Raw genomic sequence first — 18,223 nt, 5'->3', positions numbered from 1 at the left:
GTTAGGCCCCAAAATCAGCTCAGTGAATAGCTTTGTCTGGTGCACCAGCAAATTTTAGCATACACTAATAATACAGGGTGACCAGCAATGACTTGAAAGAGAGAAAATGAGAACATGCGGTAGCTGAAAGGCTACGTTGAATTTAATAAGAAACATCTGAAACTTCAGATTTCATTACTACACTAAACAACAACAAACAACACAACTTTTTTTTTTAAATGGCGGTACTTTTATTCATAGCAGGGGTGCAAAGATTAATGCAGGGGTGCAAAGATTAATACCTAAAGCACTGATACTACCGATACTAAGTCTTGTTTTAAATAGCAATATTAGAGTTGGTACCAAAAAGGACTCATCTCAGACCACATTCTGGGCAAAACTCTTCTTAGTGCATGCACTCTTTCTGTCTCTGCTGCTGTTGTGTGCATGCTCGTAGCCATCACCATATTTGTTCAGAGAAGACACACAGTACACATTTATTTACCTTCATAAACGGTCTTGGGTCTTAACGTGCATGTGATGAAATCATTAACAGTATAAAAGAAAGTAAAAAGAAATGATGTTTGGCGATGTATTCAGAAGTAGCATATTAATGATGCATTCACCTCATAAATCACATCGCTCTCCCTACATGACAGTACATTAGCAGCCTTTAATAATAAATCGGTGTTGATCTTGGTGATTCTGGGCCTGTATTACTTGGTGTCAGATTGGAACCAAATCTTGTGGTATCTTCAAGCTAATTCACAGGGCATCGCTCACCGTGCAACACTGAGTTTCAGTTACACTTTTCACACATTCAAGTTGTATGCATCGTTGACTTGTCAGTGTTTTTCACTATATATAACATGCTGTGTGCTTAAGCATGAGCACTGACGCTTCTGTCAGCAATCGGTTTGTTGAGGACCAAACTCCAAGAAACTCCAAGTGTGTTTTTGAAAGAGCGTTTGGTTCAGTGACTCAAAGTGTGTTTTGAAATAGATATTCAGCAATTTAAATGTAATTGAATTGTAGCTGAATTCTTGTTGTTTAATTGAAAAGTAGCCTACACAATAAATTGTGTTTAGTAAATAGCAGAAAATTGGTTGGCATGAGCTGATGGCCTGGTGAATAGTTTATTTCACAACAATAAAAGTATCTTTGGTCAGAAACTAAATCCTGCAACACATCTCACCCTCTACAAATGGTCACACAGCTAACTGTGAGTCTGTGGCCAGTAGATCATTGTTTGCGGCATTTCTTTGGCTTTGAACCTTGAATCAGTGCATGAACCAACAACAACATGTACAACTTAAGCCCAGCTTTTGACAGCTGGATGGAAACATCAGTCTTATTTCCTCGCTTTTAAGGTCTAGTGGTATTGTGTAAATATGTAATTATAACTGTGTTAGTACAGTCTCACTTTAACCCAACATTCTCCTCTCTCTTCTCTTCAGACCTTCTCTCATCTTTGTTAAAAGGCCACTTGTGCCGAGATGCCAGCCTTCACTTGTTCCTCCATTTGCACTCACTGTAAACCTGGGCACTCCGGATGAGTGTCAGCTACATACCACAAACAAACGCTGAAGTGTAGATGCTAATGCTCTCTTTTTGTGATTATCTCCTTCCTCCTTCCAGCCGGCCCAATAATCTCTCCTCCTCTCTCGCCTCCTCTCTCTCCCTGCTCCTAATCCGCTCTACAGCCGTGAAAACTTTCCATGAGAGAGAGATGACCCGTTCTAATGGGTGGAGGCAACCACCCACACACACAGCCGCGGAGGGTCCAACCAACACACGCAAACACACACACACACACACACTAGACCTCGCTAAACTCGCTTGGCTTAGTCTAGATTGCCCGAATAAGATGTACCGAGCCGGGAACACGCTACATGATTTAAACCCCCATTATAACCGTGATTTTCAAGGTTGAGAAGAATCTGCCCTGCTTTGTCAGCATGGACAGTCGAAAGACTTGTCTGGTGCTAAAGCGATTAGTTGATTAATTGATTATTCAATTGACAGAAAATGTATCACCAAAAATTAATCAAAAGTTCTCTGGTTTCAGCTTCTAAAATGTGAGGATTTAATGCTTTTCTCTGTTTTGTTATTCTTGTAAATTGGATTTTGGACAGTTGGTTCAAGAAAACAAACTATTTGAAGGCATTTTCAGTATTTTCTGAGATTTTAAAGATAGAAATTTATTCATGGATTAATCAGTAATGAAAATAATGATTTAAACTCTAGTGTGTTAGTGGTTTTAGTATTTAAATATTTTTATTCCTGTTTGATTTTTACAACTTTTTAACTGATTAACTACAGAAATATGAATATAGGATGTGACATTTGAGTTGCGAAGGATTTTGAAAGTTTTTGCATGTTTTTGTTGTTTATTAATAGAAAAAATGTCTGGAAATGGATGGAGTGTGTTTAATGCCACAGCTATGCTTAAATATCTCCATGCAGGAACATTTAAATGTATCAGGTTTCTGTACACTATAGCTAACACAGACCAGATCTACAGAGCAGATCTCCAAAATGAGGGAAAGACATTGCAGCCTATGAGGGCAGCCGTTTCGTTGAGCTGAGTGTGTGCAGGTGTTGAGCTCTCAGTGGGATCATTCAGCCATTTTCCTGCTGGTTCCTGTACACTTGTTTATAAGACTGCTTAAAGGACCATACAGCTGGTTTTGAATATTGTTGGCCAGTTGAGTATACAATGCATATGTTTTACATCCCTGCTGACCATTTTCCAAAGCATACCACAAGTTTTAAAGTTGGAGTGCGGGACTTTTACATATAAATGAACGTCTGTTACATTCAAGCCATTGCCAAATGAGTTCACACAGTGCTGATTAAGCTTATCACCGCCTGGTCAATCTCTCTGTATTTTGCAGTAAAGGTTATAATGATAACACGTTTATGTAGGCGAATATTTAAAAAAAACAAAAAACATCCATAGAGCTTTTAGAAAGGTGCAGAATAAAAGTATTATTTTCCTCATCATTTTAAAAGTTTTGATGGAGTATTATAAGCCTGATGGAGTCAGCTATGTAGATCTTACTCTGGATTATTGTCTTGGAATTGTGGAAATATCTCTGTATTTTCTCTGTAACTATTTCTGAACACGAGCCTGGGGCGAGCTCCCTGTAGGCAGCGGTGGAGGGAGTATTCAGATCTTTTACTTAAGTAAAAGTACTTATACCACACTGTAAAAATACAAAATGTTACTTAAGGAAAAGTATGTAAGTATAATCAGGAAAATGTACTTAAAGTATTAAAAGTAAAAATAGCTACTCAATGCAGAGAAATATCCCCTGTGACTGTTATACTATTATATATTATATCGTTAGATTATTATTACTGATGCTTTAATGTAAAAGCAGGATTTTACTGTTGTCGTTGGTTTAGGTGGAGCTCAATTAATTATTAACCGATTGATTGTTTGGAGTACAAGTACCCCAAATTTATTATTAAGTACAGTACTTGAGTAAATGTCCTTTCCATTACTGACTGTAGGCATGTGTCATAAGCATGCATCGACAGTGTTTGGGTAATTACTCTCACTGCCAGAAGGGGGAGACAAAGGTTTTGCACTGCAGGTTTAAGATTGGCTCTTAGCTTTTAGTCGAAGGTTTCACCTCTAAACTATGAAAGTTTTGATTTAAAATTTACTTAAGAAAAGGGATCCATCACAGTAAAAATGTATCCCCTTTATTTTTGGTCACATGGTAATGCAGGTAAAAAAAAACAAAAAACATTTGGTGTGTACAGGATGCTGCTTTTGATCATTTTCACAATGCCCATGTTTGCTGGTTCTTTGTCTCAGAAGCTTAATTTATTGAGAACAAAGCTTGTGATTGTGCTGATTTTTCCGCATGTCACTTTTTTGCTCAGAGCATCCCTAAATGTGACAATGAGGACAGTTTGACATTACAATGTGATGAAACAAACAAACAAAACAAAACGTTGACAATTTTTTAAAAAGATGACCAAATGATCACTGTGATAAATTACCTAGACTGACGCTCACCATCACCTCTAGCAGTGAACTCACTTCATTTTTGCAAGTTATTAGATAGCAAATTCTACCTTGTGCTTGTGCTGCTGAAGCCTTTACGTTAACAATCTGAAGGCATTCAATTCTTCAGACTTCTGCCGTGTTGAAAGTGATACGGAAATGTCCGACCTAGTAGGATTGCCGTTGTGACCAGGGTGCTTATTCAGACACGAGACCGACATGTTAAACTGTCATCAGACTGATGGTGGTGCATGTCTGACCGGGGCTAGATTGCACAAAAAAAAAACTCTGAGTGTATTAAATTTATGTTGGTATTAAATTGCTTATAAATTAAACTTTTTATATATATGAGAAATAATGTGCTGTTTTCTCATGAATTACTTATATAGGCACATTTTTTAATGGTATGGTCCTTTACGACCAAGCTTAGATGATAAAAGTCCTCCCAAAAATACAACAATTTGTTTTTGTTGGACAAATGTGCAAGGGACCATCTTCCTTGAGATGCCCCGACACACACAAACACACACACACAAACACATAAAATACCCCTGATAGTTAGCGACAGTCAGGCTAGCCACATAGCCATGCTACAGTAGCATTTCCTCTAGACCAGTAGACCAGCTCCTCTGGTCCTGCTTCAACAGATGGCCCGACAGGTCTCTGGACAGTGTGGGGGGAGTTGAGTTGAAGCGGGACGGAGGGAGGATGCGAGGGGTTGGCACCCTCTTAGGAGGACTGAAGGGGGTGTGGGTGGGTGAGGGACGGAGGAGACATATGTCCACAGCCCTGGCCCCTGCTGATGCACTGTCTCTGCTGGCTGCCTGGTGGCTGGCTCGCTGTCACACACACACAATAACTTGTTTTTGTCTCTTAGGAAGACATTACATTGACTTGCATTTATCCACTGAAGACTACATGCCAAACCTAAAACCAAACCTTAACCCTAAAATTGATCAGTTTACCTTGTGGGGACCAAGTTTTTGTCAGGCGAGTCCTCATAATGTGACTGTGTGAACAGATTTTTGTCCCCACAATGTGAGTAATATAAGTATACACACACACACACACACACACACACAAACTTACTCCACTAAGGCTGGCAGATCGCTGCAGTACAGCTCCTCTCCCTCTCCATCTGCACCTAAAAGACCCACGCGCCCCGACAATGAGGTGACCATGTCAGTGCCTGAGCCAAAGCAGAGGGATGGAGAGAGAGAGAGAGAGAGAGAGAGAGAGAGAGAGAAAGAGAGAGATGCAAGAAGAGAGAGGGGAGAGAGGAGAGGGAGGGGACGAGGGAGGGACACATTAACAAGCTATAATCTCAACTGCCTTATCCATAATGCATTGTGTGGGCCAATTTACATGGTGCTGGTCCCTCTGGGAGAAAGGAGATCATCCATCACATTACTTTATTAGCTCCCTCACACTCTCTCACAGATGCACACGCACACACACACACACACACACACATCATTATTTGTCTCTGCCTGTCCTTCTCCCTCTCTCCCTCTGTTTTGTGGGCCTGTTTGGTCATGGTTGTTGTTTCAAACTGCTGCTGCCTCTATAAAACAACTCCAAGCCGTGTCATGTTGTGCAGACTGTGACAAGCAGGGATGGGTTTTTTTTGTTGTTTTTTTTAGAAAATAATAGTTAATAAACTGCGACAGCCTCTGGCTGAGTCGTGGAAGAGTTTGGAGTCAGAGGATTTAGGTAAATGTCGGAAATCTGATGCTGAGCTTTGTTTTCTGAAGCTAAACTTTCTTTGTGTTCAAATGAATAAATCTCACAACTGTATAGCCACAAAAAGTACTAGGAATCCCTCACAGTGTTTCTTTAAATTAACATAAAATGAGTCACTTTTTCCTCAAATCTCCCTCAAGACAAACTATTCAAATACATTTTAGGACAGCAGCGTATTTAGGATTTCTCCATGGATTTTTGTAAACTTTTCTTTGTTAACCTGTTCACAACTGGCCCACTATGCATTTTATTTATTGGTCTTTATCCAGACTATATTATGAATGAGCACACTGCTTGCAAGATGGGGAAATAAATCATCCTTTTTCTTGTGCTTTTTATTCCGTCCAAATACACCCTAATGTTTGATGAAACATTCAAGATAAACATTGAACTGCAAATATCAAACTATCAAATAATTCTCTGGGCACTATGTCAATGTTTTTGAAGTAAAGTAATTTAATTCACAAATGTTTTTTTATGCAGATTCCAGTTACATTTAATTGAACTGCACTTTTAAAGGACTTCAATTAAACATCAGTTTCTGAATAATTATGAAATTATAGTTCAAAATCTGTAATTGTATGTATGTTTTGTTAAGAAGAAAAAACATTTTGATTGTCTATCTTTTTGCCCACATCCCATCTTTAAAACCACTAGTTTATTTTTCTTAGTATTACACAAAACATGCATTTAGTTTTTATCCAGCATGATGTTTTGTGGCAAATACAAATACATTTCTATTACAAACTAACTTTATTTTTAGTTTAAATTAATTTAATTCAAACACTAATAATGATTGAATTACTGTACAAGAAACTAAATATAGCCTTAAGCAGTTTGAGAGAAGAAATCATTTCCTGTTAATTCTGAAGTCAGTCCAGATGATACAGATACATTAACAATACATTCAAATGTCCATAAAACCGAATTCAGTGTGTGTGTGTGTGTGTGTGTGTGTGTGTGTGTGTTTGCGTCTAATGGCTGGTGAAATTAAATGTTGGCACCCTAGCCGCGCGCGTACACACCAGATCCATCACATTCCGCAGCCGTCCTGTGAATAAAAAGAGCTGTAATTGCAATCATATATGTGGAGCCTCAGCACTGCGCGCCATACCGTACCATTAGTATCACAAATAAGTAATAATTTGCTAATGACAACATTATGTTGAGTCAGTTTAGGGGCAATTAAAGTGAGTGATATTTACATATGCCCAATGAATCACCGAGCGTGGCAGTTCGGGCGGGCTCTAATGAATATTCATCCAGGCATTTCTCCCCTGCGCGCTGCAGTTTATAAACTGAATTATGGCTGATTTGCCCTTTTAAAAAATGAACATGGGCGCATCTCCCACAAGGAGGCGGCGAACAATAACGTCTGATTATAAAAATGTTTTACTGCTGAACTGCCGGTGAGGAGACGGCGGCAGCGTGGTTAAAGACTCACTTGGAGGGGTGCGGAGGAGGGAGCGCCCACCTAACATCAATCCGATTTAGTCTCGGCCTTTTTAGACTCACATAAATATTTACAGTGTGCATTCAGAGAGGTCTATACATCATGAGTATCAGACTGAACATGTAATTGATTTGTTTTTACTGGCGGTAGTTTGTCTTCAGATTATCCCAAGTGGAGGTCACGGTTCATACCGACCTTTAGGCTTGATTTCCATAAGGAGAGCGGCCCGGCTGCCTCACCAGCACCGCCGGTGATTTCTTCGGTAATTGCCCCCGGTGTGTGTTCGGGTGCTGACCTCTCAGGTGCAGGATCAACGAGCGACATCAGTTTGCATTCACAGGGCGCTTAACAAGATGGGCTGCATGTTTATCATGCAAATAAGCAGCTCTCTATAGCAGGTGTCAGCACACACCCACAACACACACAAAACGTCTTTAAACAGGACTGCGATCATTATGAAACTGACAAATGCAACCAAAGACACACGAGGCTTTAACCTGACAAATGCAGCTGTACCTAACAATGACCGGAGATGTAAAACAGGCATCAATTCAACAACAAAAAGAGCAAAAACATCAAATTAAAATTAAAATTGCCACGTTAACTCATCCAACTGACTGGACCACACCTTCAAAGGGTGAATTTATCCAGAGGATATTTTTGCCAAAATGCTTTTGTAATCCAGATTTTGTGTGACTGACTCTTGATTAATTTGGACAAATCAAGTAGAGAAACAAAATATTTTAAAAAATTCACAAGCCATGAGTGATAAGTAAATAATTTATTTATTGTTTTCCTTGTAAACAAATGCAAGCGATGACACTGTCAATTTCTTTGTCTTTTTTGTTTTTAACAAATAAATATCAGGTCATACTTTATTAACTCTTAACAGTATAGGCCTACCTCTATCCTAAAACATAATATTCCTCACAAGCTTTTAAAGTGCTGAGATGTGTCATGACACATTTGTTAAATTTTATGTTTACTGGATTAGAGTTGTAGAAAACTTAAATACAAAGAAGAAAAAACAACAACCATTTTTCTTCAAGCTGTCAATCAGCTCAGTCCTTCCTCAACACTTCAGTTTGCTTCAAATGTATCTGCTGCCATCTTGTGGTTTAATCATGGAAGCAAACATGCATCACGCATTTCTTTGGAATGCCACTAGTACCACTTGTTTATTGTATTTTTTTAATTATTAGTATTTAACCTTTATTTATTCAGGGAAGTTTCACTGAGAGGAAGCCTCTCTTTAGCAGGAACGCCCTGATCACATTCGCACAGTTACACACATTTATGGGGGTTAAGGGCCTTGCTCAAGGGCACCTCAGTGGTGGCAATTTCACTTTCCCCTCCCAGATTTTTCCTGCTAGTCCAGGGACTGAACCGACGACCTCCCGCCCACCACTGCCCCAAGTTCAGCCACGAATAACAAATTAACTATATAATTTATTGAAGTCTTTGTGACCTTTTACACAGGGACCAGAGGTCATAGGTCAGGGTCAGCTGTAGAAATGCAAAAGCAGAGCTGGGAGGAGTTCATGCTGCACCCAAAGTCCAAATGATGAAATTCCTGAGTCATCATTTAACTACATAACTAGAAAAGGTCTCAGATTATTCAAATACATGGGATACTGGATCTTTTGTGGCAGTGTGAAAAGCTGAAAAAACAATCAGCCTCACTGTACTTTCAGTGTGAATTCAGCAACCGGATCACAGCTTTTGTGGGATTCACTTCATGGTGGAAGTTCACATTTTCTCTCTTTGTGGAAGAGAGGAAAAACAAGGTTAACAGAGCCACCCGGCCACCCACTTTCATTTCATTTTGGGGCTAACACCAACAACTTAGGACAAACAGGATTTAGAAACAAAGGACACTTCAGCTGGATGGGTTGGCAGGTTATTCTGGCCCCTCCGAGGGTCTCTCATTAGCTGCTTATTTTGTTCTAACATGCTGAACATCTGTGCAAAGGTTTCGGACACTTGGGAAAATGATTAAAGCTATTGGACAAGAAAATCAAATATTGTTTTACGTGTGTGTGTGCCAAAATGTGCTTTTACTGAAAACAAATGGAAAATCTCCCAGACACATTTAGTTTCCTTCTCAGTTTCTATCCAAGAAAGTTTGACAATTTTCCCCACTTTTAGAAAATTACTGCAGTATGTTTACCAGGATCTTTTGTAAACAGTTTTTGATCAGTTTCATTGTGTCAGTGTTCACTCTTACAAAGTTTTATAAATAACACACACTGAATGACTTTAATTACAAATGTTAAACATTTTCTCAAACTTTTGCTTGGTTCTGTATCAAGGAGCAGCTTTGTTTAATCTTCCTCCAACATGCAGCTTGAAGAAACTTACTTAAGAGCCTAACTTTAAATGCAACATAATCTGTAAACTAATGACCACTTTATCTCCCATTTTAGGATCAAGGGATTATTCTTAAGTCAAAAATGTAAATCAGATGTGTAGGCCTGCAACAAAAAGGACTCAAAATTCTTAAATTTGATCCAAAATTTAGGATCTCTGGTGAACAAGAAAGTGATTGTGTACAGGTGCTGAATAAGACGGTGTAGTCCCTCATTCGTCCAGGAGTGTTCTATCGTAGAAAAGCAGGTGCTGTACACTGGATCTTCTTCCTCCTGTTGTTCCCTCCTATACTCATCAAAAAGTAACTTGGTGTCAGTACACAAAGCTGACATATATGACAGATGTCTCTGGTAATTTTGGCAGGTGGAGGTCAGGGAAGGGCAGCACGCCGTCATTGTCTATGTGAGTCTGGACTGTGTAGGCTTTGACCACTGCTCCCCACTCCAGCACAGAGCTGTGGATGATTCCCAGTCTGGCCTGTTCGTGATATGCTGCTCCCAGCTCCCTGCCCAGGAAGATGTCTTGGATCTGGGATGAGGACAAAGCCAAGGAATCTCTCTTCATGTCCGAAATCAGGTCCAGGTTTGTGTCTTTATCCCTGTTGTATGTATTTGTGTCAAGGTGAGCACCATTATCTCTGTCTGGGTCAGTGTCTGAGTCTGTGTTCTTGGCTCTGTTTGCATCTGGACCCGGCCTCTGTGACAGGTTCACCACTGTCAGCCTCTCCAGGTGCTGCACAGCAAAATGTCTCTCCAGGGCAGAAAAAGTTGTCCCTCTGGATCCTCCAGGGCCACAGTGGATCAGGGTGAGGTGCCTCACCTCCGAATTGTTGAGCAGACGTGCCGTGTTTAACGGCGACGTGAACCAAACAGTTAAACGTCTCATCCGGAAAACAGGAGACGAGTGCGACTGGGGGCGGTGCAGCGTGGAAAGCTGGATGTCCTTGCATCTGCAGTCTGCAAGTGATGAGACGCTGCAGGGTTGCGGGTCTTGGCTGCAGGAGTAGTAGAAAAAGCTGTTGTGGGTCACATAAGCCAGGCGCATGTCAGAGCGCTGCAGAGCCATCGACACACACAGCAGCACACAGAGGAGCGGGGCAGGTGGGCTGAGGGCAGGCATCACTGCTGGAGGAGAGTCTCAGGTAGCATGCTGATTGGTGTTCATGCGTGGATGTGTGTGTGAGCCTATAAAAAAGACAACACACACATTCAATATCAGAAAAAAAAGTAAAGATAAGAAAAACACACACCCACTACCTTTATGATCAACCCCCTAAACTCAGAGATACCAACTAACTTTCATCCCATATTAAGTTTGGCCTGTGTGCAAAGGCAACCAGTGGTGGAAGAAGTACTCTGACCCTTTACCTAAGTAAAAGTAGTAATGCAAAAATGTCAAAATACCCTGTACAAGTAAAAGTCCTGCATTTCAAGTACAAATGTATTGCAGCAAAACAGACCAGATACAGAAGTATCTAAAGTGAAAGTGCATATTATGCTGAATAGCCCCTTTCATGGTGTTATATTAGTATATAAATGGAGCCTTAATCAGAGATCGCAGGCGCTTGTCAAATGTTTTTAACACATATTTTGCTGAATCTGTCGAGGAAATAGCTTTAAAATTTCCAAGCAAATCCATAAATATGACCCCACTGACATTCCTGAGGTTTCCCCAGCAACTGAAGTAAGTAGGTAAGGAAGTTAAGTAGGGTGATAAGGAAGTAAGGAGGGAAAGTAGTAAATAAGTAAGGAAGGAAGGATGGAGGTAAGGAGGTAAGTAGGAGATAATGAATTAACGATGGAAGGAAGTTTATATGTATGGAAGGTTGGAAGTGGGAAGGAAGGAAGCAGTTGTTGGGAATCTCGTGTCCTTTGTGTGTGTGTTCGTGGTTGTGTGCCAACTATAAAGTGAAGCTTCTTGAGGAGGTGCAGCACCAGAGGTGGTTGAATGCACTGTTTCTGTCTGTGTTGCCAACTGTTTAATAATGTTGTTTTCTAAATAGAGAGGTTTTAACTGAGATTATTTATTGTGACAGTTGGAAGGCTGAAAAGGCAATAAAGCAGGGTGGACACATGGGAGAGGCATCCAGCGACAATGAGGTCACATCATGCTGCCGCCTCACCTAAGCCGGCTGTCTCCAAATGTTACTCTTTGTGTCCGTGCTTTCCTTTCTCTTTCTACCTCTCTGCCTCATGACATTTTTTACCTTACCATGTTTCACATGTGCAATCTTTTTTGGGTTTTACTGATTTTTCAATCAATATCAATTGAATGGACCAAATGAACTGAACTACAGGTGTGAAAGCACCCTAAAACTGATTTTCACTGGGATTTGTTTTGCCACTTTGCATCCAAAAGTTTTGGGGTCCTCTGATATAATATTGTGACAGAAAGTAAAAAGAAATTTAGGGTAAAGATGAGTGTGTGTGTGTGTGTGTGTGTGTGTGTGTGTGTGTATAGTATGTATGGAAATAAGGAGGTAAGGAATGAAGGAAGTAGGGAGGTAAGGATAGTAAGTAAGGATGTAAGGATGAAAGGAGGTAAGGAAGTAAGGGAATAAGGAAGGAAGTAAAGAGGTAAGGAAGGAAATAAGCAGATAAGGAAGTAAAGAAGAAGGGGAGGAAGTAAGGGGGTAGGTAAGGAAGGAAGGAAGGGGGTAAGGAAGCAATGATTTATGGAAGGAAGTAAAGAGCCAGTCAGAAGCCTGGCTGTCAATCAGTCTGTCTGTGAAAAATTAGACTTTCTGTTGTTATATTTGAGGGCTTTAATCTGACAGCAGCCACTGAAGTAAATGCTTCCACATCAGGGATTCAATTCACAGAACAATTGGCAAAGAATCTGAGTAAAATCTGTGTGGTTTGTGATTTCATAGTTGGTGTTGAAAGTGGAGGTGAGGGAAATGTATAAAGTATCTCTCAGGCCTCTGCCAGTCACCAGCTAATGAGGAGTGTGATCGATATAAAGCAGCTGCACAAAACAGGGCTGCAGCTGCGAAAACCAAAGAAAGAGTATTTTACAAAATGTGTCCGCACTAATGTCTTCTCATTTTAGGATTTCTCAACACAGACGCACATGAAGTTTGTATTTGCAGCTGTGGCTGGCATAATAAAACAACACCATTATTCATTTGAGTATCTGTCCATTAGTCTTTACTATTTTCTCATTTAAGTTTTTGCTGTCTTTCTTCATCTCTGTGTTATCCTTCCCATGTTCATTACTCTACATTAAACACAGCAACACAGAAAGTGTGATTTAAGCTTAAAAGAGTACGCCACAGATTTAGCATTCTGTTGGCAGTTTCTAAGAGATTTGACATTTGTACCTGGCAAGATTATAAAAGGCCTGGTTTTATATCAGCCAAAACCTCCAGCTCTTTAAGGGACACTGGCATGGACAGGCAGAATCTGTCATCATTAGTTCAGACTGTTGTGATGTGAAGCTCTCTGATGCCTGACTGGATTTCAACTTGTTAATCAGGCTCTCTGTGTGGAAATGTTTTTATTTTCTTGTCTTTGTGTTGATGTTTGACCCTTTGTCACTCTTGGATACACTTGAACTGTAACTGATACAATATCCTGTACGAGATGTTCAATGCCAGCGCTGGAAAGGAATTAATTACAAACTCTAATAAAGTACATTACATTCCAGGAGTGACTTTATGTTGTAATTTTATCTTTTGGTAACACATCTGTCGTCACCATGTCTTTTGCTCCAGTTAATGATTTACAACAAGAACTTTTGACTAACCCCAGGGAGGGGTATGAACTTGTTCCATTTCACTGTGGGTTGTCGTACATCAACACATACAGTAATACAATTTGTTATATTTGTGGCAGAAGTCCAACTACCGATTAAATTAATGACTGAGTGCAATGTTTATATGCAGTGGTGGAATGTAACTAAGTACATTTACTACTTAAATTTTAGGTACTTGTACTTTACTTGAGTATTTCCATTTTATGCAACTTTATACTTCTACTCCACTACATCTCAGAGGCAAATATTGTACTTTCTACTCCACTGCATTTGTCTGACAGCTTTAGTTACTTTTCAGGTTATTATTTTTCATAGCCTTCCTGTCTAGTGAAAACCATGTATCTCCAAATTTGGTGATTTTGAATGTGAATTTTTCTGATAAACTAAACTATTTCTACCATTGTTTTTCTGAGCTCATGAAAAGTGGACTTTTTAGAGATATGTGGTTCTCACAGGACAGCGATGCTACAAACATATGGTGAGCTTATAGAATATGATGGACTGCTGTAGATTAAACTACCAAACAGTAGATAAAGTAGTTAAAATTAGCACCAATTTTGCTGATAACACTTAAGTAAGATTTTGAATGCAGTATTTTCACACTGCTACTTAAGTGAAGGATCTGAATACTTCTTCCATCACTTTTTATATGAAAATAAAATGCAAGGGTCATGTAAATAAACCCAGCCCAGGACAGTTCAGGTCAACTTTCATACAGGAGATTCTTGTTATTGGAGTAAAATGCTCTGATGTCACTCCCCTGTGTGTTTCTCATCCTTTAAATATTTTCTTACCAAAACGTGAAGTGAGGGGATGTGGATGTACTGACAGCTGGTTTATATCAGCACTTTGTCACACACAGACACACACACACACAGTCTGGAATGGGTGTGTTCTTCCTGTTAGGGATACATTGTTTGGATCTGGGCAGCCACATTGAATTCACACACACACACACACACACACACACACACACACACACACACACACACACACACACACACACACACACAGTGAAAATTATAACTGTGGAGATTGCTTTGAGATTCCAGGGAAAACATTATTTTGAAATCTTGGAAAGGTCTGGGTAGATTTTATGGTTTGGCAATAATATCAGGCCATATTACTTTCTGCCTAATTTTGAAGCCTAGGACAGAGTTGACCGCTACATTCTTCCTTTGGCCTTGTGTGACTTTAAACAGAAGTGAGTTATCATCTACAGTATATTTAACATCCAGTCTCTTTTATTTTGCCTCTTATTCCACATTGTCTGACAGTATCATCTGTATCAGTTTGTTTCAGCTCTTCTTTGAAGCTCTATGATGTTTACACTGAGGGAAATATTTAAGATGCCATGGTTTTCGTTGCTGCACCATTCCATGAAATGGAAACATAGTAGATGGCTTGTGCCTCATCTATACACAAAATTCACCCTGGTATAATTTAAAACTTTGGGATCTCCGCTAGAATTTAAAACACAGTTTTGTGGGTTTGAACATTGTTTGGCTGCAGTGCATGAGTTTGTACTTACTGACCCACCACTGGGGCGTTTAGGGTTCTTTACTTTTCTGTGTTTTGCTAGCATGCTAATACAGTAGATAAAATACTATATGAAGATTTTTTTAATGATGAAAAAGAAGCTATTAAACTCATGACAGCAGTGGTATGTGCATTAGGTGATCAGCTGTGCTTAAAGGATAAATCTAATGATAATTTGTATTTTTCTTATTGTTAACAAATCCCATGAAAAGACCAAAACATCAATGACTTGATCTTACTAATAAGTATTGTCTGTGTAGACAAAGCTTATTTCTCTGTGCCACAGAACTCCATTGTTGTCCCAAAACTATTAAAACACATAAGTGAAATACACCATGACACGTTTCTTCAATACAATGACCACAGGAACTGTAGTTTATTTTGAGTCAATGCCACATACACCATTCTGCTGTCTTAAATACTCACTAGTGCACCAAATCTGCAGCTGAAAATAGTCCCCAACAAATGCACTATTTGATCCTATTTGAGTAATGTTTGCTAAATTCAACAGTGCTCGGCTATGTTAAGAAATTATTAAGCCTTTAAAACTATATATCTGTGACTAATAATTAAAGATGTATGTTTTCAGTAGGTACAAATAGGCGTGTTTCTAAGTGCCACAGACAGGCTGGTGAAGTCGTAACTACCGTTTTGTTGGGTTGGTCTTTTCATGGAGTTTGTTGACAATAACTGGAATATAGAATATGGCCAGTCTTGACCTCCTTCATAAATTTATTTTCCCAATAACTTCAGAGAAGTGGATTATGCTGCAGGAGCAGTTTGAGACATTTCTGTAGACTTTTTTGATTCATCTAACATGTTTCTGTGCCATGGCTCTGGGTCCACCCTCTGCATAGGAGCAAGCAAGCAACTTTATAGAGCTACCTTTCAGGCATACAAAATATACATTTAATAAAATTTAATATCGTCTAATTGAGCTTTAAGTGTTTTCTGGTTCCTCACTTTCCAACATATTGATCTCACTATTTGACCACATAAAAGCTGAAATTAGAAACAATGTAACCTTATGTTTAATTAATCACCAGGAACATACAGTATAGTTGAGACTGTCCTCCCAAGAAGAACGACAGCATCGTGTCCCCAAAAACAACATGTGTTTAAGCTCAAGTGACAAAGCCCTCTAGCAGCCGTAGTAATTATGATGAATTATTGTTTTTTAAAGCATGACCACAATCCTTCCCAAACCTTAAGCATGTGTTTATTACTGTAATCATGACGACAAAGGTCTCTTGACCACAATGAAAAAGTCATCTTAACCCAAGCATGATCTTTGTCTAAAACTAACCATGTCGTTTTTGTGCCTAAACCTAACAAAACCTTAACCATATTGTCACATCATAGAAGATTTATTTTTCATTAGTTACAAATGAAGTTGTCCTGACAATAGGGGCGTCAGATCAGAAAACGCTTCTGTGTGCCGTGGACATAATAGAAGTGTATTTTGTCATCAGAAGACTTGTTGATATAGTTACTTTAAAGCAATAGTTTGACATTTTGGGAAATACGCTTCTTTGCTTTCTTGCTGAGAGTTAGATGAGAAGAGATATCAATCTCAGGTCTGTACGGTAAATAAGCTACCCAGGAGGAGATTAACTTAGCTTAGCATGAAGACTGGAAGCAGGGGGGAAACAGCTAGCCTGGCTCTGTCCTATTCCTTTAAAAACATCTCTGTTTTTGTCAAAAAACAAATGACTTTAATCATGGCCTCCCCATACTCAGTCAAGCCATCCTGGGCTAATGCACTTATCCTCAAACGGTAGCACTCGACCTTGCAGAACACATTTTTCTTGAAACTGCAGTAATTGCTTTAAGAGGTCAGACATGAAGCAAGCTGTTTCCAAATAGCAGAGAAAGAATAAAATAATCCAAGATGGATATGCGTTTACAAGTTGATACAAGTTTGTTGACTCTTTTTCATTGAAAAAAAAAACAATCGCAACTGCTTCTAGGGTTTCTATTGAAACACACCTTATAGCTTCAACAACAACAACAACAACAACAACAATAGCAGTGCATATGATGGTGTGTTGCTATGCCAACTAATGATGACAGCAAAGGGCAGATAGGTAGTTGAGGATGATGCTGAATAGCATTAACACACAGTGAATGACAACATACTGTACAAGTATCATTCTTTTGACAGATCAAGACCAGTTTTACTGTCATGACCACCCGGCTTGGTGGAAATGTATGAAGATGGACAAGAAAGGGTGATTGACAGGATTCCTCAGGTCCCAAAACTGTTCCCTCCACACCTCCTTGAGTCAAGAGTACAATATGTATCACAGTCCTATAGGACAGGAAAATAGATTTCTTTCTGAGTCCTGGGTGTAAAGACTTTCCACCCACTAAGCTAAAAGTGAATGAGTGTCTGACCACATATCTGGCTTAGCTATGACTAACTGACTTGGACCTGAGGTGACTCAAACTTCAAATACAAGGCTATCAAATCCCTTTTTGTGGGTCAGGGGTGAAGTTTGCCCTGTTAAAACTCACTGAAATGAGTACGTTCACCACTTGTCTCATCTATTCTAAGGAGAAAATCAGAGGTTCACAGTAGGATGACAACTGACATCCTACAGTGAAATAAAGGATCTGTCAGCTGTCCATCCAGCATCATAAAACAGTTGTGGTGTTTCTCTGTGACACGGTTTACAGTTTCCCATCAGAACAGATTTGCGAAAAATGTTTCTATTACATAACACAGACACAGGAATGCATAAGCTATGTAATGTAATATGAGAATATACAGCAGGCTTGGCTTTCTCTTTCTTTTACAGACTACAGGAGTAGAAAAACCAAGACACAAACATACATTTTTAACAGCTGTTAAATTACACTAAATTGTCATTAATGCTAGTACACAGATATGCAGATAAGTTTTTCCAGATTTCTGGTGTGTAACTTACCTTAAGTTGCTGCCGAAGAGCTGATATGTGAATGCGTCAGTTTGAGGCTGGGTTTCTGAGGAAAATCCCTCATCCAACTGACGTCAGGATGGGGGCAGTATCCCACAGAGGAAGCTGTAACTTAAATTGAGTGCAGACTGAGTTCAGGGTCAAGTACTGTATACAAACATAGGCTAAGTTTGATCTGATCAGTATAGACCTGAACCAAAGAGGATCCCACACATGGTCTATTTTTTTTTCAGTAGTCATATGCATACATACATATGTAGACTTGTTCTATTTTTAATAATGGTACACCTAGAGGTCCATTTCATATGTATTTCTTCTTCTTTTTTTTGTCAGAGGGTTGTTTTAATAGAAATCCCATACAGATACGATCATGCTCACAACACAGCCAAAAGTATATTGGCATTTTGTAAATTGTATTTCAAA

The 18,223-nt window shown here is 39.3% G+C and overlaps 1 protein-coding gene and 1 long non-coding RNA gene across 2 annotated transcripts; both read right to left on the bottom strand.

The window, feature by feature from the left end:
• Window positions 1-253: 253 nt before the first annotated feature.
• On the bottom strand, window positions 254-7,607 carry LOC122884498. The gene is made up of 3 exons (XR_006379903.1): window positions 7,392-7,607; window positions 5,090-5,189; window positions 254-4,839 (listed from the first exon to the last, which is right to left on the bottom strand). It is a non-coding gene; the product is annotated as an uncharacterized LOC122884498 (long non-coding RNA).
• A 355-nt stretch (window positions 7,608-7,962) lies between these two features.
• Window positions 7,963-17,918, bottom strand: si:ch73-52p7.1 (uncharacterized protein LOC100321084 homolog). The gene is made up of 2 exons (XM_044215087.1): window positions 17,792-17,918; window positions 7,963-10,750 (listed from the first exon to the last, which is right to left on the bottom strand). The coding sequence occupies exon 2, from the start codon at window positions 10,683-10,685 to the stop codon at window positions 9,879-9,881; it is 807 nt and encodes a 268-aa protein (XP_044071022.1). The 5' UTR covers window positions 10,686-10,750; window positions 17,792-17,918; the 3' UTR covers window positions 7,963-9,878.
• Between the last annotated feature and the right edge of the window lie 305 nt (window positions 17,919-18,223).

This window comes from Siniperca chuatsi, linkage group LG11 (genome assembly GCF_020085105.1).
Source record: "Siniperca chuatsi isolate FFG_IHB_CAS linkage group LG11, ASM2008510v1, whole genome shotgun sequence".
In the NCBI taxonomy this organism is placed as follows: Eukaryota; Metazoa; Chordata; class Actinopteri; order Centrarchiformes; family Sinipercidae; genus Siniperca; species Siniperca chuatsi.
The sequence above is the reverse complement of the archived record's forward strand: the minus strand, read 5'-3'. Positions and strand labels throughout refer to the sequence as shown.